The 27901-nt window shown below is 51.7% G+C and overlaps 1 protein-coding gene across 2 annotated transcripts; it reads left to right on the top strand.

The window, feature by feature from the left end:
• Positions 1-27884, top strand: SYNM (synemin). Of its 2 annotated transcripts, XM_057722284.1 has the most exons (5): positions 3-936; positions 8775-8899; positions 19558-19628; positions 21560-23988; positions 24883-27884. In XM_057722284.1, exons 1-5 carry the CDS (start codon positions 127-129, stop codon positions 25219-25221), a joined length of 3774 nt encoding a protein of 1257 aa, XP_057578267.1. In that variant the 5' UTR covers positions 3-126; the 3' UTR covers positions 25222-27884. The 2 variants fall into 2 exon arrangements, with proteins under 2 accessions (XP_057578266.1, XP_057578267.1); XM_057722283.1 differs by having other exon boundaries at positions 1-936; positions 21560-27884.
• The last annotated feature ends 17 nt before the right edge of the window (positions 27885-27901 follow it).

Genomic DNA, 27901 nt, shown 5'->3' with positions numbered 1-27901 from the left:
CTCGCCAGTTCCCGCCCCAGTCTGCGGGCCTCGGGAGCAGCGGCGGGGCCGGGGCGGCGCAGCGGAGGGGACAAGACCAGGGTAGGAGGGGACCGGCCGGCCGGGAGAGCCCCGCACGCCATCAAGATGCTGTCCTGGCAGCTGCAGACAGGCTCCGAGAAGGCCGAGCTGCAGGAGCTCAACGCCCGGCTGTACGACTACGTGCGCCGGGTGCGCGAGCTGGAGCGCGAAAACCTGCTCCTGGAGGAGGAGCTGCGCTGCCGGCGGGGGCACGAGGGCCTGTGGGCCGAGGCGCAGGCCCGCTTCGCCGAGGAGGCGAGCAGCCTGCGGCGGCAGCTGGACGAGCTGAGCTGGGCCACGGCGCTGGCCGAGGGCGAGCGCGACGCCCTGCGGCGCGAGCTGCGGGAGCTGCAGCTGCTGGGCGAGGAGGCGCGCGCCGCCCGCGGCCGCCTGGACGCCGAGCTGGACGCGCAGCGGCGGGAGCTGCAGGAGGAGCTGGGCGCGCGAGCCGCCCTCGAGGTGCTGCTGGGCCGGCTGCAGGCCGAGCGCCGCGGCCTCGACGCCGCCCGCGACCGCGACGTGCGGGAGCTGCGCGCGCGCGCCTCCAGCCTGAGCCTGCGCTACCGCGCCCGCGCCTCCGGCCCCGCCGCGCCCCCGCCGCGCCTGCGGGAGGTGCACGACGGCTACGCGCTGCTGGTGGCCGAGTCGTGGCGGGAGACCGTGCGGCTCTACGAGGACGAGGTGCGCGAGCTGGAGGAGGCGCTGCGGCGCGGCCAGGACGGCCGGCGCGAGGCCGAGGAGGAGACGCGACTGTTCGCGGAGGAGGCGGAGGCCCTGCGGCGCGAGGCGCTCGAGCTGGAGCAGCTGCGGGCGCTGCTGGAGGATGAGCTGCTGCGGGTGCGCGAGGCCTACGAGCTGCAGGCCGAGGAGCGGCAGGTCGGTGCGAGGGGACGCCCCCGCTCCAGGCCCGGGCACCCTGCGGGTGGGGGCCGCGGGGGAGAGGTGGGGCTCCCCGGACCGCAGCGCGTTCGTACCCGGCGCGACGTCGTCGACGGGCGGCGCCGGCCCGGAGGGTGCCCCTGGGGACCCAGGAGCCGAAGGGACCGCCCTGCTCTGCAGCGGGGCCTCGGGGTCCCGGCATCTCGCCAGCCCTGAAAGAAGAGCGCGGGGCACTGGCCCTTCGACTCGGCCGGAGAGTGCCAAGTGGCAGGTCCCTGTGGATAGCCCCGTCCCTGTCCTCTTGTTTTGTTGTCAGTTTCTTTAGCCCCTGGCACGACTGGGTGCATCTTGACAACTGACCCCCTCGGCTCTAGGTTCTCTTTCAATTTCCCGTGCCTCGAAGACCGAGTTCACTTAAAAAGTCAACCAAGAAGCCCCAGAAGTGACTTCCAGAGGTGACAGCTCTCCTTCTCACACAAGTCCCAGTGCTGGGAGGTTTCTGGGCAATGCCAAGTCCTTTTCAGGAGCCGCTCAAAAGTTAAAAATGGCAGCCCCGTTGGCACTAGGGCTCCCCTGGGGAAACCTTAAGTTGTTTTCCAAGGCGGTTTTTATTTTGCCAGAATGCTTTCCCATTTGGAAGCAGCTGGTCGTGTCTCCCTGGGCCACTGCCTTGTTTATTCTTGGAAGGGGCAGCAATCGTAAGGCAGAGAAGAGCTTGACCGGAGGTGTTTTTCTCACCGTACAAGCTGATGTCAGATCTCTGGGTAGTGTAAAAGCTGGGGTAACACAAGTCCCTGTGGCAGGATGTTATTACAAGTGCAGGTAATATAAACAGTTCCTATTTCAGAGAAGCAAAGCTCAGACTTCTGACGCTGACAGGGTGACACCTGGGGCTGATTTATTGTCTTGTACCCCCGGTCCAGCCTTAGGGTTAGCCCTGGTCCTGCCCAGTCTGGGCCAGAAATGGAAATATTCCCGAATTCTACTGCCATTAGTTCTTAGGATCACAGTTGAAGACAACATCCACACAAATTAAGAAATATTTTAAAGGGAACAGTTTGTCGCTTCAAGTTAAGAATGTGTGTTGGAGTGATTTTGTGCCTTTCCAAAAAAAACTGGAAGTAAAGGAAACACGGCAGTTGTGGCATAGAGGCCTGTAGGTGACATCACAGGTATCCGCAGATAATCAGCAAATGTCTGTTGACTACCTCTGGTCCTTAGCACTGTACTGGGGCTTTACTCTTCAAAGAGCTGCAGTCTGGATGGGAAATCATATAAAGCAATACAGTACTAACTTGTTTGGAATTTAATCTTTTGGATCATGGGTTTTATTTGCCCTTTGCCTCACCATTTTCAGAAACCTTCTGCTGGGGTTGTAGGTGGGTCAGGGACAGGGACCGGCGAAGCATGTGCTGCTTTCGGAGCTTACTCTCGACTTCGGAGCACTTCTCTTTCCAATGACGGTGGCCAGGGATGCCAGTTCCATGGGGCCCTGTGCTCTGTGTTGAGTGAAAGTTTAAAAGTGCCTTTAATGTAGGCTTTCACGGAGCTTTTAACCAAAGAGAAGCGCCTGCCAAACTCACTGCCCACTGAACCTTTGTAGGGAACCCCTGCTACCACCTCAAGGGTCCCTGCTGTGCAAGCAGGTTTGGAAAAGCCTTCTTTGAGGCGTGTTGTGTGGGCTAAATCCTCACCCTTCATTTGCAGTCGTAACTCACTTGGCTCATTTTGGACCTGGAAGCTCTGGTTTCAGTGTTCTTTGTTAGCAGCAGAACCCTTTCCCCGCCAAGTAACTCTTAAATGCACCCCCAGATATGAAACAGATAGAAGTAGAGTTCCTGTGATTCCAGGAGAGGTGCGGACTTGCAGTGCAGTTCACATCACCTTCTTTGACACAGGGTCTCCAGCGCCCTGGGGTCACATCTGCCCCAGAACTAGGGTTCCACCCTCCTGTCCAGTGATACCTCTCTTGTTGGAATTTGCTTCTTTGAAAAGTTATCGATGATGTAACCCAAGGGAAATGTTGTTAAGGACTTGGATATTTTTCGCTTCCAGTTTGTGGAGTTTCCATTGTACTGCGTGTTTCTTTATCTGTACCCTGAATCCTTCACCAGTTAGCTTAAAGCAACCATATTTCAAGTTGCTTTCCAAAAGACTCAGCACCAAGCATTAGTATTTTTTTTAAGAAGTGTAAAAATGCTAGAAATTCTGTTAAAGAGTAAGTATTGATGGTTTAACCCAAGCCCCTGATGTTTTCAGATTCTATAGAAGCTTACCTTGGGGAGACTGAAAATATCATAAGACCTTATGTAACTAATTTACTGTAATGGAAGTTTCATTACTAAGACTTAGGCTTTATCGAGAGCTTCTTGTGTGCCAGGTACCAAGCCCATCACATGTGTGTTCACTCTCAGTCCTCACACCAGTCTTAGGAGGTGGTACTAATATTTGCCCCTAATTACAGATGATGAAACTGAAGCCCATAGGTCACCTAGTTGGTAAGTAGCTAAGCCTGGGTTTGATTCAGGCTCCATTGCCTGAGCAGCTAACCACTGGGTAATATTTCCTCTCTTCTCTCTGTTCTATTAAAGATCAACTTTGAACCAGTATTCACTTTGCTTTCATAGAGTAATGTTCTTCCTAAGGGCTAGCACAGAGGTGCCTGTTCCATCTAAAATCCTAAAATGCTTTCAGACCCTTCCAGCTGGCCGTTACCAGAATAGTTTTAGTGTTAAGACTTTTGTTGACTTTTTTTGTTTTCCGTGTGGTTTCATGGGAACCCCTCTCCCCCATCTAGAGGCAGGAACCCCTCCACAGTGCCCAGGCTCTGGGGTGCCTCTGCAGCTTGAGGGTGAAAGATGCTCGCTAGGACTCTCTTTCTGGGAAAAGTGGGCCTTCCCAGATGGCCTACATGCCTTAGGCCTCTCCAGTAGGCCCCTTGCCTCAGATTTGCCAGAGAGGAGTTTGCTGAACTGACATCCGAGTCTCCAGCATTTTATATGTCGTTCAGGTCACTTAAAGCCTAATACACCCGGTCTCCCAGTCTGGTGGAAGGGGCTTCAGACAAACACTGTAAGGTGTTTGGGATTTACACTAGCCTTACCCCATAAACACTGAGATTTTGGCTTCTGAAAATGTGCTCTTAGCCTCGAGGCTGACTGTGGATGGCTTCCCCGCCCCCAAGATGAGATGGAAATAGAACTTTCTTTTGATTGGAATGGAGTTGGCTTAGCTGCCCTGCCTGGGTTTGAATTCTGGCTCTGCCACTGTTTGTGTTTCTGTTTCCCCATCTGTGAACTAGGGGTGATGAAAATAGCCCACAGGGTGCCTCCATTCCGTTCATTCATTGAGCACTGGGTGTGCCAGGCTTGCCTCTTAAGTGCTGGGGGTGCAGCAGGGAGCAGAACAGAAACAAAACAGAGAAAGCACTTGACCCCGCAGGTCTGGAGGTGGAAACGGTGCAGTGTTCCTCCGCGGGTGTGGCTGCGGCGAGTGGGTGAAGGGGAGGGTGGCCCCCACAGGACTTGGGCTTCTGCTCTGAGCGTGTGGAAAGTCGCTGGGGGACTCTGCGCGGAGGTGGGTGGTGACCTGTGTCTTCGTGGCATCTCCTTGGCTGCTGTGTTGTGTGTAGACTGTGGGGGGCATATGGGGGAGCAGGGAGACCTCTTTAGGAGATTCTTGCCATCATCAGGGCAGGAGGTGCTGGAGGCTTGGGCCAGGGGCAGCGGCAAAGGACAGAGGCAGGAATCTACCCTGAACTTGAAGCTCACGGGGTTTGCGGATGGATCGGATGTAGTGGGAGAGAGGGGGAGAAATCAAGTCTGCTCCAGGGCTTGGGGCCTGAGCAACTGGGGGAAGGGGGTTGGTGCAGGAAGGCAGGCTTGGATGGGAGAGGAGAGTTCACTTTGAAATGCCTCCAAGATACCCCCCTGGTCTCGTAACATGAAATGATGAGTCTGGAGTTCAGGGTATTGTCTGGACCAGAGCTATAAATACTTAGCATCCAATCAATGCTTGTTGTTTTTAACATATTTAGTTTTTGCATCTAAATGAGGTTATCACAATATTTAAATTCCCTCGAGCTCTAACATTCAAGATTCTGAGTGCGTGGCTGTGACACTTGCAAGCTCTTCCTGTTGGGTCTGGGTGACTTGCTCAGGAAGGAGCTGCTCAAGTTCGGTTAAGAGAAAGTGAATTCTTTGGACACTGAGGGCAGCGTGCTTTCCCTCGTGTAGCCTACATTTCGTCATCAGCTGTGATGCCGCCCAAAAGTTCTTTAAATAGCAACTAAAAAGGTGACCTTTCTCTCTGGCTCTCACTTTCGACAAAACTGCTCTCGCTTGGGTTAGCATTAGCTGCTGTATCTCAGGCTCCAGGGCCTTGGCCTAGCCCACGGTTTGAAAACTTCTGGGGACGTGGAGGCCAGGTCTGAAGCTTTATTCAACCAGCAGGATCGGTTACAATTTCTGTGGAGACTGTTGGGAGCCAATAATTCTTACGTTCCTGCTGCCAAAAGTCAACGTGTTTTCCTTTGACAGTTTGGGAAGAGCTGACTCACGTGGGGATGTGGTTGGAACTGCACTTATTTTAACTTAAACACAGTTTGATTTTCCTCCTCTTATTTTGCGGGATGCGGAAATGTTCTGCGCCCCTGGGAGGGAGAGAATCTTCACGTTTACCTCCTTGGCATGGCTGGGAGATCTTGACCTGCTCAGGAGGTTTGTGGTTAGAGAACTGAATGTGTCTGATATTTTTTTCTAAGCGTGTTAACAATTGAACTTTTTTGTCAAGACATTACTACCCATTGTCAAGTTTTAATATTTAGGTAGAATTTCCTGTAGTAGGAAGGAGTCATACATTTATGTTTATAGTACATTTTATACTGCAACCTTGTACCTGAATTTATACTCCCTCTAAAACCAGAGAACATAGGCTTTTAACACTGAGACTTAACTATAGAATGTGTGAACGTCGTAACTAAATTCTGGCTACTGTCACTTAAATCAAGACTGGCCAATGCTCTGCTTTGATGAACCTCTTTATCTATTTATAATGCCAGTTTTGGAGGGTGTTTACACGTATCCTCCCTGGAATGCTAGCTAGTGGTTTTTAAATTTACTCCTTTGCATTAAAAGCTAAGTGGCTTCAGTGTTTGTTTTTAGCATACTTTATATAGACAAAAAGAACCTAACAAAAATTATTAGCGTAGATATATAGAACTGCTGTGAGAAGCAGAGTTATTTCCATGCTGCTCATGCATCTTTTTAGATGGTAAATCCAGTGTGAGATCTTAGTTACACTCATTCCTTACTTTCATAGACGTTACATATTTATTTTGGACCGTCAGTATATTGCCAGGTGCTTTTGGTGGAGGCGTTACATGCGAAAGGAAAATAGATTCCTTCTCCCAGTTGTCTTATAATTTGTAAATACCACAAAGATAAATATCTAAAAATGTAGCCTGTTTAGTTAATAGTATTCAGAAATAATGCTATGTTCCAGTGCAAACCAGAAGTTAAAGTATATGGACTTATTCAGTGTTTAAATGTTTGTTCGGTTAACTGCTCTCCAGCGTAACTATAAAATGTTATGTAAAACTGTAATGCAGAGTAGTGCAAAACTGTAAAATGAAGCCATTGTGTTTATTAATGAAACACAAATGAAGCCATTGTGTTTATTAATTAAAAATATACTGGCAGTTAAAAATAGTACATTTTGAGGAGGGTAATATTATCTCGGTCATTTCATTTTAAATCCAGTTTACACACCAGTGCTGTGTGACTTGCATGTGAAGGGCATTATTCTGGGGGTGGGGGGGGTGGGGTGGGGAGGACGGGCGTGGGGATGTGTGTGTGGGATGTACAAGGCTGCAACAGGCGGTGCCCTGCAGTGTCTCCCAACCAGGCAGCGACATGGACAGATGCAGTTAACCAGGCGGGAGCAGAATTGCTATGGGGGTGATCCGAACACGTGCCTGGGGAACACTTATAAACTACACGAGAACAGTCATAAAGGTTTATATCTGGGTCTGACTTTCAACATTTATCCCCAGATTATATTCTTTTCTTTTTTTCATATTTTAAAGCTCTTTATTGGAATATAATTGCTTTACACTCTTGTGCCAGTTTTTGCTATACAACGAAGTGAATCATCTGTATTTATATATACATCTCCATATCCCCGCCCTCCCGTGATTCCTTCCCACCCTCACTATCCCACCCCTCCAAGTCATCACCCATCATCGAGTTGATCTCCCCGTTTTATGCAGCAGTTTCCTGCTATCTGTTTTACATTTGGTAGTGTATATATGTCAGTACTACTCTCTCACTTTGTTCCAGCTTCCCCTTCGCCCCCCACCCTGTGTCCTCAAGTCCATTCTCTGTATCTGCATCTCTATTCTCGCCCTGTCACTGGGTTCATCAGTATCATTTTTTTAGATTCCATATATATGAGTTAGCATACAATATTTGTTTTTCTCTTTCTGGCTTACCTCGCTCTGTATGACAGGCTCTAGGTCCATCCACCTCACTACGAATAGCTCAATTTCATTCCTTTTTATGTTTGAGTAATATTCCATTGTATATATGTGCCACATCTTCTTTATCCATTCATCTGTTGATGGGCATTTAGGTTGCGTCCATGTCCTGGCTATTGTAAATACTGCTGCAGTGAACACTCTGGTACATGTTTCTTTTCGGATTATGGTTTTCTCTGGATATATGCCCAGGAGTGGGATTGTTGGGTCATATGATAGTTCTATTTTTAGTTTTTTAAGGAACCTCCGTGCTGTTTTCCATAGTAGCTGTACCAATTTGCATTCCCACCAACGGTGCAGAAGGGTTCTCTTTTCTCCGCACCCTCTCCAGCATTTATTGTTTTTAGATATTTTGGTGATGGCCATTCTGACCAGAGTAAGGTGATACCTCATTGTGGCTTTGACTTGCATTTCTCTAATGATTAGTGATGTTGAGCATCTTTTCATGTGTTTGTTGGCCATCTGTATGTCTTCTATGGAGAAATGTCTATTTAGGTCTTCTGCCCATTTGTGGATTGGGTTATTTGCTTTTTTGGTATTAAGCTGCATGAGCTGCTTGTATATTTTGGAGATTAATCCTTTGTCAGTTGCTTCATTGGCAAATATTGTCTCCCATTCTGAGGGCTGTCTTCTTGTCTTGTTTATTGTTTCTTTCGCTGTGCAAAAGCTTTTAAGTCTCAGTAGGTCCCATTTGTTTATTTTTGATTTTATTTCCATGATTCTAGGAGGTGGGTCAAAAAGGATCTTGCTTTGATGTATGTCATAGGGTGTCCAGATTATATTGTTGTCACATTAACATAACTTTTCTCCCCAGGTGATTTTAAAGTAGCTTTTCTAGGTGAAACGAACTCTGTATCAGCTTACTATTGGGGAAATCATGACTATGGGGCAAATTCTGTTTCAGATCTGAGTAACATCTGTTTTAAATAGAGTAAAACCCCTGCTTTCTAGTTTTGGCTTATTTTAAATAGCATCTTACTTCACCAGTGTCATGTATGGACTTCCCTAAGCTGACTGATGTCTGAGCTGTAGAGATGCTTTACAAGCATTCATTATTATTAAGGAGAATGAACAGAGAAGCCCGTGTCCTAGCCACATCTTCCTTATGCGCCGATTTAAAAACAAACAAAAAACCTTCCAGGTGGGGGAAATACAGTGTTTAAAAGTAATCTTTACAATGACTGCATTTTAATAAACCTGGAGGTTTTTCACCTCTTTTTGTGTTCTGAGCTGTTGGTACCTTAAGTTCAACCCAGCAAAGCTCCAATCCTCTGATCCCCAAACCCTCTGTTCTCTTTAGAGAGAGATTGCCTGCCTGGAGGATGAGAAGGCAGCCCTTACCTTGGCCATGGCCGACCGGCTGCGAGACTATCAGGAGCTCGTGCAGGTGAAGACTGGCCTCAGCCTGGAGGTGGCAACCTACAGGTAAGGACACTGTGCTGAGTCTGCTGAGCTGAAGCCCGCAGTGTGAAAGTCCCTGCAGCCTCCGTGGAGTGGCTGTGGCTTTGTGACAGCAGAGAGCAGCCCTGGTGTGGCCACACAAGGCATCCAGGGCCAGAGAGGGGAGGAGGAGCAGGGCCGCACCCAGATCACGGAGTGGGCCTTCCCTGTGGTGGGAGTAGCTGAGTTTTGCACCCTGGTCTACCGTTTGCCTGTCCTGGGAGCTGGTGAAGAGCTTTACACGTGTCAACTCCCCGGATCCTAGGGATTAGGTACCGTGTTAGTTACAGAGCTAGAAAGGGGAGGACCAGGACTCGAACCCAGAAAGCCCGAGTCCATCTGCCTGTTGTGCTGTTGCTTCAAAGCCCGGGGCTCTGACTCTGTCTCCAGGGATTTGGCCTTGAAGAACTGCATCTCCGCCCAAAGGTCAGCACGGCACTCCGGGTGGCTGGCTTTGTTTATCAAGATGTTGATTTGAATGTGACCAACCCAGATGAAGCAGCCACAGAGCCCTCAAAGGGGCAGAGGACGTGGCCCGGTGTCCCTGGAGGGGCCTGTGCGTCACACAGTGGCGCTTGCCCTCGGCGCCCCCTTCCTACCCCGCCCCCCCGGGGCTGAGCCATCTCTGGCCGAGGTGTCGCCCCTCCCCTCTGCGGCTTTCCTGATCGGTGAGGATGGGTACCGAGGGACCCAGATCTCAGGCACTTACGATGGAAGGAACTTCAGGGGCCCGGGCTCCCCGCTTGTGAGAGTGATCGTGGGCCAACATCACGAAGCCCTTGCTGCCTGCCAGACACAGTGCTCAGCGCTTCACGGCTGCTCACGGCCCGCAGTCAGCCCTCTGGTGGTGGACACCAGGCACCCCTTTTGCAAGTGAGGGAAGGGGCCTGGAAGCAGGGGTCCAGGCCAGTGAGGGGCCTGTGCCTTACGCACAAGCCACGTAAAGTGGGCACGACGTCCCCTGCACTCCCGGGTTGCTGTTAACATAAATTGGTCGTGGGTGTGAGCGAGCTCTGGAGGCTCGGCCCTGGCCGACGCGAGGAGGCTGGTCATCTGTGCCGTCACCATCAACAGATGCGGGAGTTGGGCCTGGAGGGGAGACGAGGGGACCGAGGTCCGCTCCCCTGGCTGGGGCAGAGCAGCAGGGACAGAGCCCAGCCCGGCTCAGCACACCCTGTGGGCTGCCTGTGCTGTCTTCCGATCGTGACGTTGCTCTAAGAATATCATAGTGGCCTGGTTGCTTTGATGTGCATTAAAAGCTTTCTGACAGGTAAGCTGGGAGTCTGCATCGCAGCCTCGGGCCAGCCTCACCCACTCTTTATTGTCTGGAAGAATTTCCTCAGCCAGCCTTTCGTCAGTGAAGAGGGAGCAGGCTATCGGGCAGACCCTGGCCTGGACCCACGATGCCCACTAAGGGGTCAGGCCTGCCCAGGGGCACGGCAGCCCTTGGAGGAGCCTCCAGCTGAATTGAGGGATGGTCCCGGGGCCAAGCTGGTGGGGCTCCGGCTGGGTCTCTGCTCTGGGAGCCGTGCAGGCTGAGTCCTGCAGGAGGGATGCTGGTCAGGGCATGGGGGAGGGGAGAGGAGGCACTTGCCAGCCTGTCCCTCTTAAGGTCCATCTCCACAATCTCCTTGGAAATCTCATGGGATGAACAGTTGCAGCATTAAATTGGAAGGGTATTCAAACAAATGCTGAGTGGGATAAGCTAAACTTTACTAATAAGGAAAACTTCACAACAGTCAGGCTTTATTTGGAGGAAGGAAGCATTAGGATTTTTTTCACTTGCAAGTGACAGAAGCCCTTCTCAGACTGGCTCAAGTCAAAAAAAGGCATTTATTACTCACACAACTGAAAAAATCCTTCGTTTCGGGCACAGTAGGTACAGGTGCCTGGATGGGGTTGCTGGCAGTCTGTCCCTGCCTCCTCTGTCCTCCGTCCTCGCTCTGCCCCTGCCGAGGCAGGGGCCCCGAGCAGCTCCACACTTTTGTCCTTGCAGCCCCCAATCCTCTGGTCAGAGGAGGGGGCTCTTTCCCACCATCCCAGAACTCCTGGACCCCCTCTGGCTCTGCTGGGTCATGTGCCTGTCCTTGGCCAGGGGGAACAAAGTGTTTGAAAGGGGTCAGCTTCCCATGAGTCACATGGGCTGAGACTGGGGTGGGAGGTACATCCGTTCTAGAGCAGATGCTGGGTCAGCCTAGAAAACCCACATCTGTGCCTGTGTTAGGTGACACCTGGTGTCAGGTGAGTCTTTTCTCTACAGAGACGGTTGGATCTTCTGATTTCCTTTTTGTAAAAGTTCTTGGGCTGGAGTTAGGAGACTTTGATTTCATGCCTCACCTCTCTGGGATTTTGAGGTCTTTCCTTCCTCGCTTTGTCCTGTCTCCAGTTCTCCATCGTGAAAAGCCAGAGGGCACAGGTGGGCATCTTGCCTGAGAGGCCAGGGCCTCACCTCCCTCACCTCACAACCCTACCAACTTAGCTTTCCTCAAGGCTTAGCATCTTTTAGCTTTTCTCTTGGTCGTGAGCCTTTCTTGCTCTTGGCATCCAGGACAGAGTTTACTGCTGTCTGTGGCTGAGCGTTTCTCTCACCCAATTAGGGACTGACGTGGCCATCTCCTGGGAGCTTAGGAGGCATCAGCCCTTTCTGGGAAGTGAGTGATTGATTTCACTGTATGTCTTTCTGAAGTCCAGGTTTGCGTGGGGGGATGGGGAGCCCAGCCCAGGTGCCTGCATCCTCCCGGCCCTGCCCGGCTGCAGACCCCAACCTCTGTGGTTAGAACTGCTGCTGCGCCCCCTCCGGGGCTCAGGATTGAGTCTGGGAGATGCCCGCAGGTCTAAAAGACATACACGCGGTTGAATGTGACCTGTTTCTTTGTACCGGCTGAAAGCCTAGCATTTTTTTTTTAAATCACCGATAAGTGTCCTGCAGACAAACCCTTGTCGTGTCTTACGTGATTCTTTCAGTACTTTGTGCTGCTGCTCAAGTTCTGAGGCCAGGTATGAAAATTCCCCTTCACAAGTGCCCATGTCATCTCTACAAACCTCGACCCACCATCTCTGGGAAGGTGACCTTCTTCCCACACCCTGCCTCTCTGAGGGCGGCAGCGACACTTGGCCCTGCGGGAACCATGCTCCGGGGGCCCGTGCCACGTGACTGCTTCCCAGCCCTGTCCAGGTGGGCTCCGGTGGCCCCTGCTGCAGCCGGCCTTGCTTCTCCCTCATGGCTGAGACCGTGTTTCCCTGAAGGGGCCGTTCCCCCAGCACTGCTGAGACGGCCGTCACCCAGACTCACAGCTCACATGGAGGAGGAGGGCTGTGGCTCTGGAGGGCTGACAGCACATCCCAGCACGGCTGGACTCTGGGCTGTGCTGAGGCCAGGTCTCAAGTACCGTGAACCCTTCCAAACCCAGATGTTTGGCCCTTTCCGGTAACCGTCACAATGAAGGAGAAACATTCAAGTCATAATAAAATGGTGTAACTCATAATTTATAGATATAAACTTACAGGCTATAAGTATAAAATTTAATAAAATAATACAGTTAAAACAAAGCAAACCTTGGTGTCTAAGACTGGAGGATTTCAGTTGGCCAGTTGGTGGCCAGGGAGACCCTGGGGCCTGGCCTGGCAGGTGAGCATGAGAACAAGCCCTTTGCTCCCACACTGCAGGTGACAGTGGGCAGGAGCCGTGGGGCTGGGCTGGGGCTGAGGATGCTGAGAGAGGGGGGGAGTACGGGAGAAGGCAGGCTGGCACGGCTGTGCCTGCTCTCATCTGCTGGTCACCAGTGCTGTCACGTGGGGCTGGAGAGGCTTATCCGCCTGATACGTCCTCTCGAGGCTTTTCCTGAAGTGCGAGTGCTTATGATACGAGGGGCTGAGTGATGAGATGCTCAGAAACAGGACAGAGCGTGGTTCTCAGCTGCACCTGCACGTGGGCATCACCGGGAGAAGTGGGTGAAGCGTCGACTCTGGGATCCGGTCCTAGATATTCCCATTAGGCTGGCGCAGGATGGGCCCAGGGAAGGTAGTGCTAAAGCTTCAAGGATGATTGCCAGGTGCACCCAGGGCCGAGAAACACTGGTCCAGGGCCTCGCTCACGGGGCCTGCAGACCCATAGCGTTGGTATCACTAGGCATCTCAAGCGTGTGGGAAACCTCGGGCCCGCCCCAGACCTACTGATCAAAGTTGCCTCGTCATGAGATCCCAGATGATTTGTACGTGCACTACTGGTTGCACAGCAGCCCACAGGCATCCAGAAAACTCTAAGCCTGTCTCACAGCAGCCTAGAGGGCAAGACAAAGGATGGGCAGGCTTAGTGAGGAGCTGATGCTGGGGTGGGGTGGGGGGGAGCTGATAGAGTGTGCAGAGCGGCTTCCTGGAAGAGCAGGTGCTGAGTCTTGCAGGAAGGGCAGCGAGGAAGAGATCATGTGGGAAAGGCTTTCAGGCAGAGGGGGCAGCCTGGGACTGAGCTGGTGTGGCATCTGTGGCAATGCCAAGCGTTTGGGCATCCCTGGGCAGCTTGGTTTTGGGGGCTGTCATGAAGGGCTACCTGTGATGGGTGGATAAGAGCCACACCTGTGAAGCCATGTTTCGTGAGCTGGGCTCTGTGCCCTCAGGCTGCCCTGGAGACGCTCGGCATGCAGGGGGTGACCCCTGCCCAGCGGGGCTCAGAAGCGTGTGGCTGGGTGCTGTGGGTCGTATGCCGTGGGTAAGGCTTCGTGGACCGAGGTAGCCTCCTCCGCAGGGGAAGCAAGACACGTCTCCCAAGACACACAAGTGCAGGTTTTCTGGAATCAGAAGGGAGATGTGAGAGTCAGGGAAGGTTTCTAGAGGGAGATGAGATTGATCTGGGTCTTGAAGGATGACAGAGGTTTGAACAGACGTAGGAGATGGGGAGGTGGGAAGTGGGGGGTGGCATGGGAGGAGGCGGGGAGAAGTACGCTTAGGTGAAAAGTCAAACAAGATGTTCAAATAATAGAATGCACGTTCCAAGAAAATGCTGTACACGGGTTACTGCCAGTGAACAGAGTCTGATAGAAAATGGTTCGGAGAGGGAGTGGAGAGCTTCAGGTTGAGGTAATTAGGAGGGATTTTCAAGGGATGCTGGATTTGAGTTGGGCCTTGAAGGGGCAGGGGAAGTGGGTGATAAGAACTGGACGGGCAGAAAGGTGTCAGGAAGGAGCTCCAGGTGCACAAGTCAGGATAAGAAAATAAGTGGAGGAAGAAGAATGCAAGGTGAGTCAGCATCGGCCAGGAAGGAGTCAGATTGCAGAGGCCTCTGTTGCCAGGCAGCTGAGCCGGGGCCAAAGCCGAGCGGAGGGGAGGCAGCCGCTGGCAGGTGGAGTGCAGGAGGGTCAGGGCCTGGGATGGGAGGGGTATGTGTGTCTGGGGCGGGAGCGGGGAGGCCTCGGGAGGTGCGTGTGGTGGTTGGAGATTCGGGACCTGACATAGGTAGGTACCTGGGGGAGCCTCCACTCAGGGCTCGTGTGGGCAGTGAGGAAGGGGCCGGGAGCGGGAGGTTTCCGGGTAGGAACGTGGGCGGGGGTGCCGCTGGGCACCCCTCTTGCAGACTAGACCACCCTATGCTGAGCCCCCTTCCCAAAGCAGGCACTTATGCAGACTTGGTGTATAATCTGAAGGTGGTGAAACTCACAGTATTCAGAACCCACCACGTCCCAACCCTCTACTGCTGACATAAAAATCAGGCCCCAAAGCTGTAGATTGAGAACTTGTAGAAACAGTTAAAAAGTAAGTAGAGCATCCCCCTCAACCCCGGAAAAAAAAAAAAAAAAAAAAAAAAGAACCGAACCAGCAGGAGTAACCTGTTAGAAAATATATTGGAAAAAAAGAGAGTCAAAATTGAAACAAAAAATGCAAAAATTCCCAGGCATAAACTGAGTCCAGAAAGCACAAAACTGAGGGTCAGAAGGCGCCCATCCTGGATTTCTGACCTAGGGGACAGATGATGAAATCTCCATCAGCATTTAAAAAGAGGCTTTGTTTTTTATGTTTTGGGGGAGGAGAATGTAACAGTTCTGTTTCACCTGGAAAAATGGAAAGCAGGGCCAAAGGATTTCTCAAACGAAAAACACTAGGGAGTCTTGCCTGGCCAGATACGAAAAGATTTCCTGCCTGGGGACCTTATGGCAAAGTCCTTTTAAAAGGTAGGTTCTATGGGACTTCCCTGGTGGCGCAGAGGTTAAGAATCCACCTGCCAATGCAGGGGATACAGGTTCGATCCCTGGTCCGGGAAGATCCCACATGCCACAGAGCAAGTACGCCCGTGTGCCACAATTATTGAGCCCACGTGCCACAACTACTGAAGCCCATCTGCCTAGAGCCCGTGCTCTGCAAGAAGGAAGCCACGCAGTGATAAACCCACACACCACAATGAAAAGTAGCCCTGGCTCTCTGCAACTAGAGAAAGCCAATGCGCAGCAATGAAGACCCAACACAGCCAATAAATAAATAAATAAATAAATAAATAAATAAATAAATAAATAAATAAATAAAATTAAAAAAAAAAGTTAGGTTCTTTTTATGTCTGTGCTGGGGGAAGATGTGCAGAGCCCCCCTCTTCTCTCTGATTGCAGTGGACAGAGGCGGCGGGTTTTAATTGCAAATATTCAGTCTAGATTTAGACTGCTAATGAAGCAGTACAGATGATACCTAAGGTTGGTAATTTCATCATTTTAATGATGCTTCTGGTTGCACCATTATTTTTAAGACCACCTGTACCTTTTTACATGTCTGTTCAAAGGAAAACATTTCCTGGGAAATTCTCAAGGTCTTGGAGAAATACATTTTGTTTTTTTAAAGTTGAAGCCTGCTTTTGGGAAAACCTATAAAACTGTGTTAACACTGAGACTTACCCGGTTATTAGGTGAAAATTTTGAAGTTAATAAAGTCTTGTAGTTTTAAGGATAGATAATTAGGGTCAACGGATACATTTGGTTGTTAGCCTTCCCCATACCATTGCGTAAGTGAATTAGCCCTCAGTTAACCGTGACTTTAGGAAATCCAGAATCTCTTCCCTTCTTGAACTGCTTTGGCTAATGGAATCAGCTTTCTTCTGAGGTCAGTAGATGATGATGTAGATGGTGATGGCTGACGTTTATTGAGCACATATTCTGTGGCAGCCATTGTTGCAGGAACTTTCCGGTCACTTTACTACCACCGCACACGTGCGTGCTCCCAGTTTCAGAAATGAGGAAACTGAGCCACAGGGGGTTTGAGCGGCTTCTCCAAGGTCATGGGATAGGAAGTGGCAGGGTCTGAATCCAGGCAACCTGATTCTGGAGGTTTCTCTATTAACCACTGCCTGTGCTTCCTGTCTCTGCTTTATTAGTTATTTTGCTTTTTATGTCCATCTTTTTTTTTTTTTTTTTCTGTCTCTGTAATTGGCAGTTGGGCTTTCCATATGTGACTTCGTCCCGAGCACAGAGGGAATGACCAGAGGCGGCCTGGCACCACGGCCTCCCTGTTGTCTTTCACGTGCCTGTGCTTGGGACAGACCCTTTCCGAATCTGATGGTAATGCTAGTCCTGTGGATGGACTTCTGCCCCCTCTCCTCCCTTCCCCCTCGCGTCCCCAGCCCCCCCCCCCACCGTCTAGAGCGACAGGCGGTCCCCTACCCTTTCTGGGGCTGGGGGGCCAGGGACGCGCCTTCTCCCAGCCCCTCCCCCCTTTCCTCCCACAGCCCCCGCCTGCATTTTGCCAGGAAGCACCACGTGAACCATCTCTCCACCCAGGACCAGGCAGGCTCTTCCTGTGGCATTGCTTCTAGAAACCTGCTGCGACCCTCCCTCCTCCCTGACTCCTCTCCGCGTTTCTGGTGGGCGTGCAGGGCGGCTGCCTGTACCCGCTGTGCGGGGCGACCACAGCTGCGCGCCGAGCTGCCATCAGGATCATCTCTCCCAGACGGGAGCCCCGCTGCCGGGAGCCCCACGGGTGGTCTGTTCGGGCCTGGCATCCGGCCAGGGGCCACAGTAGCGCCTCCGTCCGCCCTGTGGGCTGGTCTCGGCTGCCTTAATGAGGCCAGGGACCTGCTTTTCCCACACGTATTTGCTTGTTTTCCTGCCTCTTGAGAGGCTGCCAACCTGTGGGGCTGTATGAAACGTTCACTAATAGCCTGTGATTCAGGCAGTTGGCATGGCTCACCGGCACCGTGGCTCCCAGGCAGTTTCCTTCCACCGCTCCCAAAATAACCAGAGAACGCTTGACCCGCTTCTTAAAGTTGTACGCGTCTATTCCTTAAAAAATCGCTCCTTTGAGAGCTTTTGAGGGACTCGAGGCCTTTCTGACCTTGCCCCAGCAGTTTCGTTCATGCCTCTGCCACCTAGTCCGGTGAGCTGCGCTGGTGGAGGCAGGATGCTGTGCGCCATTGGGGGCGGGGGGCGGGGGGGCCCTCGTAAAGGCAGGGATTCGGGGACCAGTGTCCCAGCTGTGCTGCGCGCCCAGGTGGAGACCGTGACTCCTGCCCGTCGGGCCAGCCATCGGGACGGGGAGTCACTGCGGACCTGAGTCCTTCCCTAGTGGGAGCTGCTGCTCTTCCCTGTAGGGACATTTAGATTGAAATCACCAAGAGAGGTTGGTCTGCTTTCATTAATATGGTCTGGAGGGCCTGTCTGCAGGGTTTGTCCTAAAATGTGTGAAATGGCGCCGCCTCTGGCCCCACAGGGCAGCCCGGGCAGCTTGCAGGGGCCGCCAGCGCCCAGGCCTGGGCTCCCTCTCTCTCCGCGGATGCGCGCGGGCCAGGACTCCCATCGTCGGCCCGTAGTGGGGTTGCCAGGACGACGTGGTGAGATGGGAGGGTTAGAGCCTGCTTGGTGCTCAGTCTTAGGGCCGGTGAAGGCCTTGGGCGTGGGAGCGTTCGTGCTGGGTGTCACCCCTCAGGGTCTGGTGCCCCCTCCTAGGAGCCGTCCTCCCTGACCCAGGCTCCCGAATGCAGTAGAGGTTTGGTGATGGTTTGGATTTTCCCTGAAAGAGAGACAAAACCATTCCCCTTTGAGGGGAGAGGGAAGATTTTCCCCCAACGGGCTCTTCTTTATCCTGACACCCCCCCCCCCCCCCACCTGTCATCAGTTCTCTGCTGACCTGGACATCCTGCAAGCCCTTCTGTCCTGACATGGGCAGCTAGCGCGGGAGCCCTGCGGTACGCGAGGCCTCCTCCTGCGCAGGCCGAGGGAAGAGCTGAGATAGGACTTGGCTTCTCGGCAGCGCCCCCGTGGCCCCTCATCTGTAGGATGCCACCTTTCCTGCTGCTGTCATCCTGGGTGGAGCCCCTCACAGGCTGGGATTTTCTTGGCGATGGAAGCTATTTGTGTTCCTGGAACCAAACACGCCTGGTCATGAGAGTGCGGGATTAACGGGCAGGTGTCCTGTTTCCTGGCTGTCACCCCTCGGCCTCCTGCATCCATGCACGCAGGCGCGCTGCAGTCGCAGCTTCCCGGCAACCCCTCCGGTGCACACCTGGACTGGGATCCCTCTTGGCCTTGTCTTTGCTTTCTCCTCAGTGGGCGGGGGCGGGGGGGGGGCTTCTTGCTCTCTCCCACCTGCCCACGGGGTTCTCTCTTGTGGGAATCGCCGTATTTGAATCAGTGGAGATAGAACTTGGCGCTGGTCTGCCTGATCCGAGAGTCCCTGCCCAGCTCTGGCATCCCTCCCCCGTTTTGCTGCCCGGCCGTCAGTGGCCAGATCAGCATTTCCAAGTGGGCCCCGCTTCTGCTTGCCCTTTGCCACATGCAGTGTGTTTCTTGGAACTGATGTGAGTGGCCTCACACGTCACCCTAGCAACTGAACAACTGTTGTGCTGGCCGCAGCCCACGCCCTAGGGTCTCCGAGCAGTGGACATCCCGCGCTGACCCACCACGGCGCCCTGGGGCTGTGGGGCCTTGCATCTGCTCTCTCCTCAGGGCTCTGAGTTGTAGACATGAATAAGGACTTAATGAAGACTCTACAGTTGTACACTTCTGAAGCTAGACATGGCCAAAGAAACCACCTAGCCCAGGGCATTTTGCCACTTTACCACTTTATCAGAGATCAACTGGATGCCGCCTGGAATGAGGCCCCTGGGGGCCGTGATGGTGGAGGGGGTGGTCTGCAGCTCTTCCTTCTCCTCTTCTGCGTGTCCCTTCCACCTCTCCTCTTTTTTCATCTCTAAGATGTCCCCATGGAACCCAGTTTGAAGACTGCACATGCAGTCTGTGCAAAATGTCAGTCCATGCTCTGCCCCTAGCCAGTCCCTGACCTGTGACTCCAGAGAGATCCCAGTGGGGTAGTAGTAATTGTTCTGGAGCCCTGTAGCCGAGGGTGACCTGCCCTGCTTCCCAGGGAAGCCAGATCTCTGACCTCCCCTCCTGGGCCCACATCCCTCTGTCTCCTTCTCCTCCTTGCCCTGGGTTTGGAAGGGCTTTCTAGAAGGCCTCGGCGCTCCAGTCCTCCTGAAGCCCTGGCCCCCTCATTTTGTTTATTTAGTTGGTAGACGCTCTCTCCAGCCAGGTCTGCCGGGGTGGGCTTGCATCCCAGAGATGCAGCATCTGCAGACACATGACACTGTGACCGTGTGTCATTGACCAGATCAGAGCTTACGGAGGGACTTCTCGTCTTTTATTTCCTAACGAGTTTTTTAAAAATAATTTTCACAGAGCCTTACTGGAAGGAGAAAGTAATCCGGAGATACTGATCTTGACTGAGCGCATTGAAAATGTGCCACAAGGTAAACTGAAGGAACGCTTATCATTTGACATTAACGTGCTGTCTGTCTGATGAGGTTCATCCCATGGATTTATCTGCAAGAATTGGGGTTAGATAGGAGTTTTCAGATAACTGCCATTCATCCCTCAAATAGATTTTATTTACTGGGCCATAGTTTCCCTAATAACGCAAAGGAAATCACGCAGGGAAGGGCTTCATTAACTCATTTGTTCATCTAGCCATTGTTTTGAGGGTGCTTCCTACCCAGCGTGGTGAGGGAGGAGGGGGCTGATGGAGAGCTGGCAAGTATGAAGGGTGAGAGGCGGACATGGAGTTGTTCATCACACCGTTTGGAGGGAACACCCTTTACAGACCAAAGATGTACAGCCTTCACAGAAGCCTGAGGAGGTGTGACTTACTTTGTACGGCAGGTAGTCAACACTGGAACGTGAGACCCCACCGCCGGCAGAGGTGGGAAGGATTACACCAGCCTAGGTTGGCGCGGGCAGCTCAGGGTGACGTGAGCAGCAGCGTCACCTGGTGCCCTGAGGTCGGCCTCTGTTCAGGCCAAAAGCTGCAGCTCAAAGCCCGTACTTCCTGTAGCTGCAGAACTGGCATATTAGAGAGTTAGTGTCCATTAGAAGGACCCGGAGAACCTGTAGGATAACTTTAAAAAAAAAAAAAGCTTTCCCAGTCCTGTGAAACCTTAAAGAGCTTTGTGGCCAAGCAAGGGAAGATTACATTCTCTACAGTATGTTCTGTATACACCTTACTCTGCATACTTTCAGGCTCCTTGAGTGTTTCCATGTTCAAAATCATGGTACATTGGGAATACATGTATGTATTGGTTACTGCTTATCAGGAGAGTGTTTGATTATAGCAGCCAACCTGGATAAGTGGTAGATATTTTAAAAAATAACACTCTCCATCTTTATTTTTCAAAAACAACATCCCTGTTAGAGACTTCACAAATTGATGGGTCACTGGGTTCAGAATAATTTTGGTTCCAGTCATCTGTGACTTGGAAGGGATTTGGTCTTAGTTCCAGCAAGTTTGCTTTTGAATTTGAGAGTAAGGTTGGTTGGCTGCCATGGGGGAGATCCACGGGACGAGAAGGCTCTGCCCAGCTCAGCAGATGGGTGTGGGTGGGCACAAGGGGGTGCCCGCATGGTGGATGGTGCGCCCGGCCAGGCCACATTCCAACCACCAGCTGCCACCCCTAGGAGAAGGTACCCCCAAGGGTAGCATCTCTGTGGATGGTCCAGAGTAAAGCAGGAAGCCCCGTGGACAGCCTCCCAACCGCAGGACCGTGACATTAAGACAGGTTGTCGTATTGGTGATTGGTTGGCTTCCCGCTTTGGCACCTTTTCAAATGAGGCATTTGTCAAAAAACAAAAAAAGGAAAGAAAAGAAAAAAAGGAATAAAAAGAGAAGAAAATCAGGAAGTTTAAAAGAAAAGTTAAGTTCTTCAATATTTGTTGGCCCAATATGGAAATCAATGAAAACTAAGAGCATGGTAAAAGGTGGAGAGGTAGTGCCGTTCCGTGTTGAGTAACTGTGTGCTCTGTAGTAATTATGAAGCTCTTCTCTCCCAGTCTCTCCCCGTAAGATAAAGTTACCTCAGCAAAGTGGAAATGAAGGACTCCAACTTGTAACATTTCTGCCACATAAATAGCACCCGTTTGATATATTTAAGATAGGGGAATGTTTTAAGATCAGGAATTGGAGAAAAGTGTTGTGTGGGAGCATTTGCAGGGCTATACTTTATGGTCATAGGATTCTTTAAACTACCGGAAAAAAATAATTTGGGGATCGAAAATATCTCATTTATCGTGACCCCTCTGAGGTAATAGTATATATTATGACGGGATGGGATTTGATCTGTGGTGATGCTTTTAAGATGAGAAAAGGTCATGATGACTGTCATTTTAATGCACTGTTCAATTTCTGCAGAATTCAGAAACAAGTCCTATCAGTATGCCACCTCAGTAGTACACAGGGAAAACGAGAGAAATCTGTTTCCAAGGCAGAAAGCACCTTCCGCGAGCTTCAGTCACAGCCTGGCGCCGCGTCCTCAGGCAGCCGTGGGAGGCGCCGCCAGGAGAGACGTCCTGGGCTCCGAATACGCTTCCTTTACCACTGCCCGGCAGGAAAACGCTTACGAGAAAACGGCCAGCCGTCAGACCAACTTCAGAACTTTCTCTCCAACCCCTGGTCTTTTAAGAAATACTGACGCTCAAGTGAAAACATTCCCCGACAGACCAAGAACTGAAGGCACACAGGGCACCCCTGCTAACTTAGCCAAAGAGCCCGCCGCCGCCCAGGAAGCCTCCCGAGAACGCCGGGGCGAGGTGGCGGCAGGTGCTTCCGAGAGCACTTGGTCCAACGAGAGGACCGTCCTCTTGGGACGGAAAACAGAAGCTCGAGCCACGAGGGAGCAGGAGAGAAACAGACCGGAAACCGTCCGAACAAAGAGAGAGGAGAAGGTGTTCGATTCGAAAGAGAAGGCTTCAGAGGAGAGAAACTTAAGGTGGGAAGAACTGACAAAGTTAGATAAGGAAGCAAGAAAGAGAGAAAGCCAGCAAATGAGGGAAAAGGCAGACGAGAAGGAGTCCCTGAAGGAGACAAGTGTGAGGGAGAGAGAGAGACCAGTCAGTCTAGAAGTGTCCCAGGACAGCACGGCAGAGGCGGCCCCCCAGGGTCTCCAGACAGCCCTGAAGGAGCATGCTGGTGATGGGACAGGTGGAGAGGTGGAAACCAGAGAGGCGAAGCTCAGGCTGGGCACCAGCGACACCGCAGCCTCTCTGAAAGGCAGTTCCGTGACCGAATCCATAGCTGAGAACATCGTTTCCAGCATCCTGAAGCAGTTTACCCACTCTCCTGAGACAGAAGCATCTGCTGATTCTTTTCCAGACACAAAAGTCACTTATGTGGACAGGAAAGAGCTTCCCGGTGACAGGAAGACAAAGACCGAGATAGTCATGGAGTCGAAAATGACTGAAGAGGTCGACGTTTCAGATGAAGCTGGCCTGGACTACCTGTTAAGCAAGGACGCCAAGGAGGTGGAGCTCAAAGGAAAGTCAACCGAGCGTTTGATCGGAGATATAATCAATCTTGGTCTGAAGGGGAGGGAGGGGAGGGCAAAGGTCGTCAACGTGGAGATCATCGAAGAGCCCGTGAGCTACGTCAGTGGCGAGAAGGCGGATGAGCTTCCCACCCCATTCGAAGTGGAGGAGGTCGATGATGTGTCTCCGGGCCCCAAGGGGCTTGTTGTTGAGGAGGAAGTTTATGGAGAAACAGATGTCACGTGCTCAGGAAACGAAGGTCAAAAGACCAGGCAGCCCCAAGAGAACGTGACTCACGTTGAAGAAGTGACGGAGGCAGGTGACTTGGAGGGAGAGCAGAGTTATTTTGTGTCGACTCCAGACGAACACCCCGACGAGCACCCCGGGGGCCACGAGAGAGACGAGGGCTCCGTGTATGGGCAGATCCACATTGAAGAGGAATCCACCATCAGGTACTCTTGGCAAGATGAAATTGTGCCAGGGTCCCGGAGGAGGACGAGGAGTCATGACGCACTGGGAGAGAAGGTTGTGAAGCCCCTGGATGTTCCAGAAGCGTCTCTGGAGGGGGACGTGGGTGCTACTCACTGGAAAGAACAAGTGAGAAGTGGCGAGTTTCATACTGAACCCATAGTCATTGAAAAGGAAATTAAAATACCGCACGAGCTCCACACATCCATCAAGGGAGGCTTCAAGGAGCCCAGGCACCAGCTGGTGGAGGTGATCGAGCAGCTGGAGGAGAACCTTCCAGAGCGCATGAAGGAAGAGCTGTCGGCCTTCACCCGAGAGGATGTGGGTGGGCCCGGGGGCGTCTCTGTTGATGTAAAGAAGGTCCAGACGGCGGGCGGCGGGGGCGTGACCTTAGTGGCTGAAGTCAACCTCTCCCAGACGGTGGATGCCGACCGGTTAGACCTGGAGGAGCTGAGCAGGGACGAGGCGGGTGAGATTGAGAAGGCCGTGGAGTCAGTGGTACGAGACAGCCTGGCCCGGCGGCACAGCCCGGGCCCCGGCAGCCCGGACGGGGAGGCGGGAGCAGAGGCCCCGGTGGGCGGCTACGGCTTCAAGCGCTGGGCCACGCAGGAGCTGTACAGCCCCTCCCCGGGGGAGGCCGAAGCCGCCCGGGCCTCTCCCCGCGCCGAGCCGGCCCCTGCCCAGGGCCCCGTGTCGGCCACCGTGGAAGTCACCAGCCCGACGGGCTTCGCGCAGTCCCGCGTGCTGGAGGATGTCAGTCAGTCCGTGCGGCACGTTCGGATAGCACGCCCTGGAACTTGGAGGACTGAGCAGGTGTCCCCCGAGGGACCCGCCGCGCAGGTGGTGGAGGTAAGTGGGGAAGGCGGCCTGAGCCGGGCGGCAAGCGCGGCGGGAGCCAGCTGGTCCGCGAGGCACTTTACGTTGGGTCCTGATCAAAGCCAAGTGTCCAAAGAAGTCGTCTTCCCAGGGCCCGAGCCCGCCCGTCCGGAGGCCGGGGACGCGGAGGAGCCCGGGCCGGTAGAGCTGTCCGCAGGTGCCCACAGGTCCGGGAGGCACAGCCCATTTGGCTCCCAGCAATTCCATGCTAAGAAGGAAATTATTTTTCAGGCTGCCGTCTCTGGGGCAGGGAAGGTTGGCGATTATTTTCAAACAGTGGAGACAGCGGGTCCCCAGACGTCTGTAAAGCACCTTCAGTTAGGCCCCAGGGAGGGGTTCAGTGAGCAGATTGAGCTCACCGCCCCCCTGTCAGACAGGATGGAGCTGGGAGTCAGAGAAGCTTCTGTGCGCGTGGAGGCGTGGTCAGGGACCAGGCCCCAGAGGCATCAAGGTACCGAGCAGATCGTGCCCCCACCCTGGGAATTTAGCGACTCCGAAAGCAGTGCCCACAGAGAGGGCTCGGCAGACGTGACCCAGGCCACCCGTAGTTACACTGTGGGTAGGAAAATCTTGATGGCTGAAAAGAGCACCTTCCAAAGGGCCATTTCCGAACCTCCTCGGGAGGCTGGTACAGGAGACATGTCAGGGGCAGAAGTGACAACAGGTGTGAGCAGATCCTTTAGGCATATTCAGCTGGGTCCTGCAGAAACCAAAACCTCTGAACACGTTGTCTTCCACGGACCCGTTTCTACAACACTTGAGCTTGCTGGTTCGGTGGAGCCCCCTGAGGTAGGCGAGGTCGCAGACAGTGGCAGAACACTAAGGCACGTTGCCCCGCGGCCCAAAGAAACTTCGTTTACCTTTCAGATGGACCTGAGTAACGTAGAGGCGACCCCCCGCTGGACACAAGAGGCCACAGTCCTTCCCCCCACAGGGATGGAAGCAGAAGCTCATAGTGTGTCTGACCGTGGTGCTTGGAGAGATGCCAGCAGTAGGAATGACCTGGCAGCCGGCGTGAGCTTTCAGGGCTCTGCTGGGGACAGACACCAGGCCCCCGGGGGAAAGGACAAGGAGCAGGCTGAGTTTGATAAGACGGTGCAGCTGCAGAGGATGGTAGACCAAAGGTCGGTGATTTCGGATGAAAAGAAGGTTGCCCTCCTCTATCTAGACAATCAGGAGGAGGAGAATGAGGGACACTGGTTTTGATAAACAGATATTTTGTTTTAAATGCCATCTTATTTGGTAACATACCAACACACAAAGGCCTTTACTTTAAGGGAGGGAGGCGTACTATTTATTAAAACCTCCCCCCTTTTTTACCTTCTTCAAAGAGTGCTCCAGGCAATGTCAATTTACTTTATAATCTGTAAAGATTTCAAACCAGTTCATGCCTTAAAAGGCGTTGGAGTTTTATTGAGTTGCGACTTTGACAAAAATGTTTTTATCTTTTTAGCCTTAAAAGTTCCTTTTTCTGGAGTTTTCTTTTCCACTCCTAGAGATGATTTCTACCATTTTTGCACCTGGTCACAGAAATGATTTTGCATCTGTTTGAAACTATATCTAGGTAAGATGCCTAAATGGTAATGCGATTAAAGTAATACATTTGAGTAAACTTTATTTGCATGTGCTAACATGGAATAATAAACTAACATTTTAAGGGAAAAATGAATGCATTTTTCTCTTCCCAAAGTCTTTTCAAAAAGAAATCATAGGAAATAAGCAGATTAAGAAAAAATCTAAATGATTTCATCTTAGGAAAAAGTTATTTGGCATAGAGTTAAATTCATTTTGACTTGAATGAATTGCTTTCTGTGTGCAGACTCTTAAAAAAATGACAGTGTTTTATTCATGGAGAGAACAGCTCCATCCTCCTGCAGTGTATCAGATCAACACACTTGCTATGTCTGCACAAATTCCTGGAACCCTGCACTGGGTCTGGGGCAGGGGGGAGGGGCGGGGGATGATTTTGGGGAATGGCTTATAGTACCAGTTTTTTGCATTACCACGTTAAGTAGCACACAATCTAAATACTCTCTTTCGTTATAACCTAAGTTCTGGAGTAGCCAGCTCCTACCAGAGTGTACTTGAGCTTTTCTGCACCTTAGCCCTTAGCCTCTAAACATTTAATTTTGCTGGTGGGAGGCAGACCCTGAAGACAATAAAAAGAATGTTGAAGCGCAGACTACCGCTGGACTTGGGCGTGGTCCTGCACAGTGAAGTTGGAAGCCCAGGTGGGCTGTGCCTCCCAAAGAAGCCCTTTCCAACCCACTGATGATGGGGTGGAGGCCTTTCTGAGCGCAAAGAGTGAGAGATGACATGGAGGTTTTTGCACTTGCAACAGAAATCATGACAGTTGGGGTGTTTCGTCCAGGGAAACAAATAAGACATTAAATAGAATAAGACGTACTGGGGAGGGAACCGGGTGCCTCTCCTGCCGCCCAGCCCTGAAGCACCCAGGACGGGCCCTGGAGGAAGGCAAAGGCCCTACTCTCCCTGGTCACAAAGTGTGGCCCTGCAGATACACGCCACTGAGTTTAAGATACTAGGATGGGTGGGCTCTGCTGGATTTATTTTACACAAAGCTATTGTTTTTAAAGCTTCCTTCTTTAACGTTGTAGCATCACATAAAAATAGTATCTCTAGCAGCACAGTATTATTTTAATCCAAACTAGTTTCTTTCACCTAATGTCTAAACTGTACCTCCCCTAACGCAGTAGCATAGACCTAACTGCCTGTAGTGCCCTGAGGAAAATGTCATCCTCAGGTGGGGCATGATGGTGGGGGGGTGGTTATAGAATTTGAGGGTCTTCCCTCTGAGTGTCACATAGTGGCTCTCAGACATCCACGATGCATGTTTCCTCAGCTGCCAGGAAAGGCTACTGAGGTAGTTGAGGGAGAGTGAGTTTTCCTAATCGAGAGGTGGAGATCGATCGGTGGGCAGCACAGCTTTCAGGGTGATCTATTTTTAAAACACCGTGAAGCAGAGTATAGAAGGGAAGTTGATTTGAATTGCAAGTGTAACCTTTTGTTACCTGCTAAATGAACCAGTGATTGTCAGAAACTGGTATGGAGGTGATGGCTTTGCCAACAGAGACTTATCGTTTCTAATATAAAAGAGGAGTTGATTTTGTTAGTTGTAATTGGTAGTGGTATTTGTATAAGTTATTTATTGGTGAGAATTTGGTCAAGGTGACAGCTTACTGTTTGATGGCAGGACGGGCTGATGATGGGGGGAGTCTATTATGTGTGTCCAAGAGGGCTTAATGTTACTCTCCTAGCTTGTGACCTTGGAAATGAGTGCTAATGTGAAATGGTTTATTAAGGTCACGACTCACCTCCATTGGAAAAGAAACGTCTTAGGTCTTAATTTTTATCTCCATGTTGGAATACATATCTTCAAGAAGTATCCTGCCAAGAATACTTACCAATATGGAGTTGGTTACTAAGTCTCTGGAACACCCAGGAGCAGGGCGTGCCCTTGACCCTGTGACAGGTCACCCCACAGCTCCATGTCCTTTGCAGCCAGTCACTCTGGAGACAATAGTAGTCAACTTTGTGGTGGGACAGGGTGAGGACACAGCCAGTCTTTTCACATTTATTGTGTAGACAAAATGGTATTGATGGAATGTTTTCCACCTTCCCACCGGTTGTTTTGATGTTGTTTGTTTAAAATGTATATTTAGAATGGAATCCTCTAAAAAGCTAATCTTTCTAACCTCCTGTTCCCTATGAAGGGATATGTCATAAGAATGTGTAAAAATAAAAATCTAAGAAAAAAACCCCACATTGTTCCTAACGAGAATGAATGTTTTCCTGTAGGTGTTTTTGTAGTTTTTGTTTAAATTTTAATTAAAGCATATATGTGTGTATGTGCATGTTTTTTTGT

Source organism: Hippopotamus amphibius, chromosome 2, assembly GCF_030028045.1.
Source record: "Hippopotamus amphibius kiboko isolate mHipAmp2 chromosome 2, mHipAmp2.hap2, whole genome shotgun sequence".
Classification (NCBI taxonomy): domain Eukaryota; kingdom Metazoa; phylum Chordata; class Mammalia; order Artiodactyla; family Hippopotamidae; genus Hippopotamus; species Hippopotamus amphibius.
The sequence above is the reverse complement of the archived record's forward strand: the minus strand, read 5'-3'. Positions and strand labels throughout refer to the sequence as shown.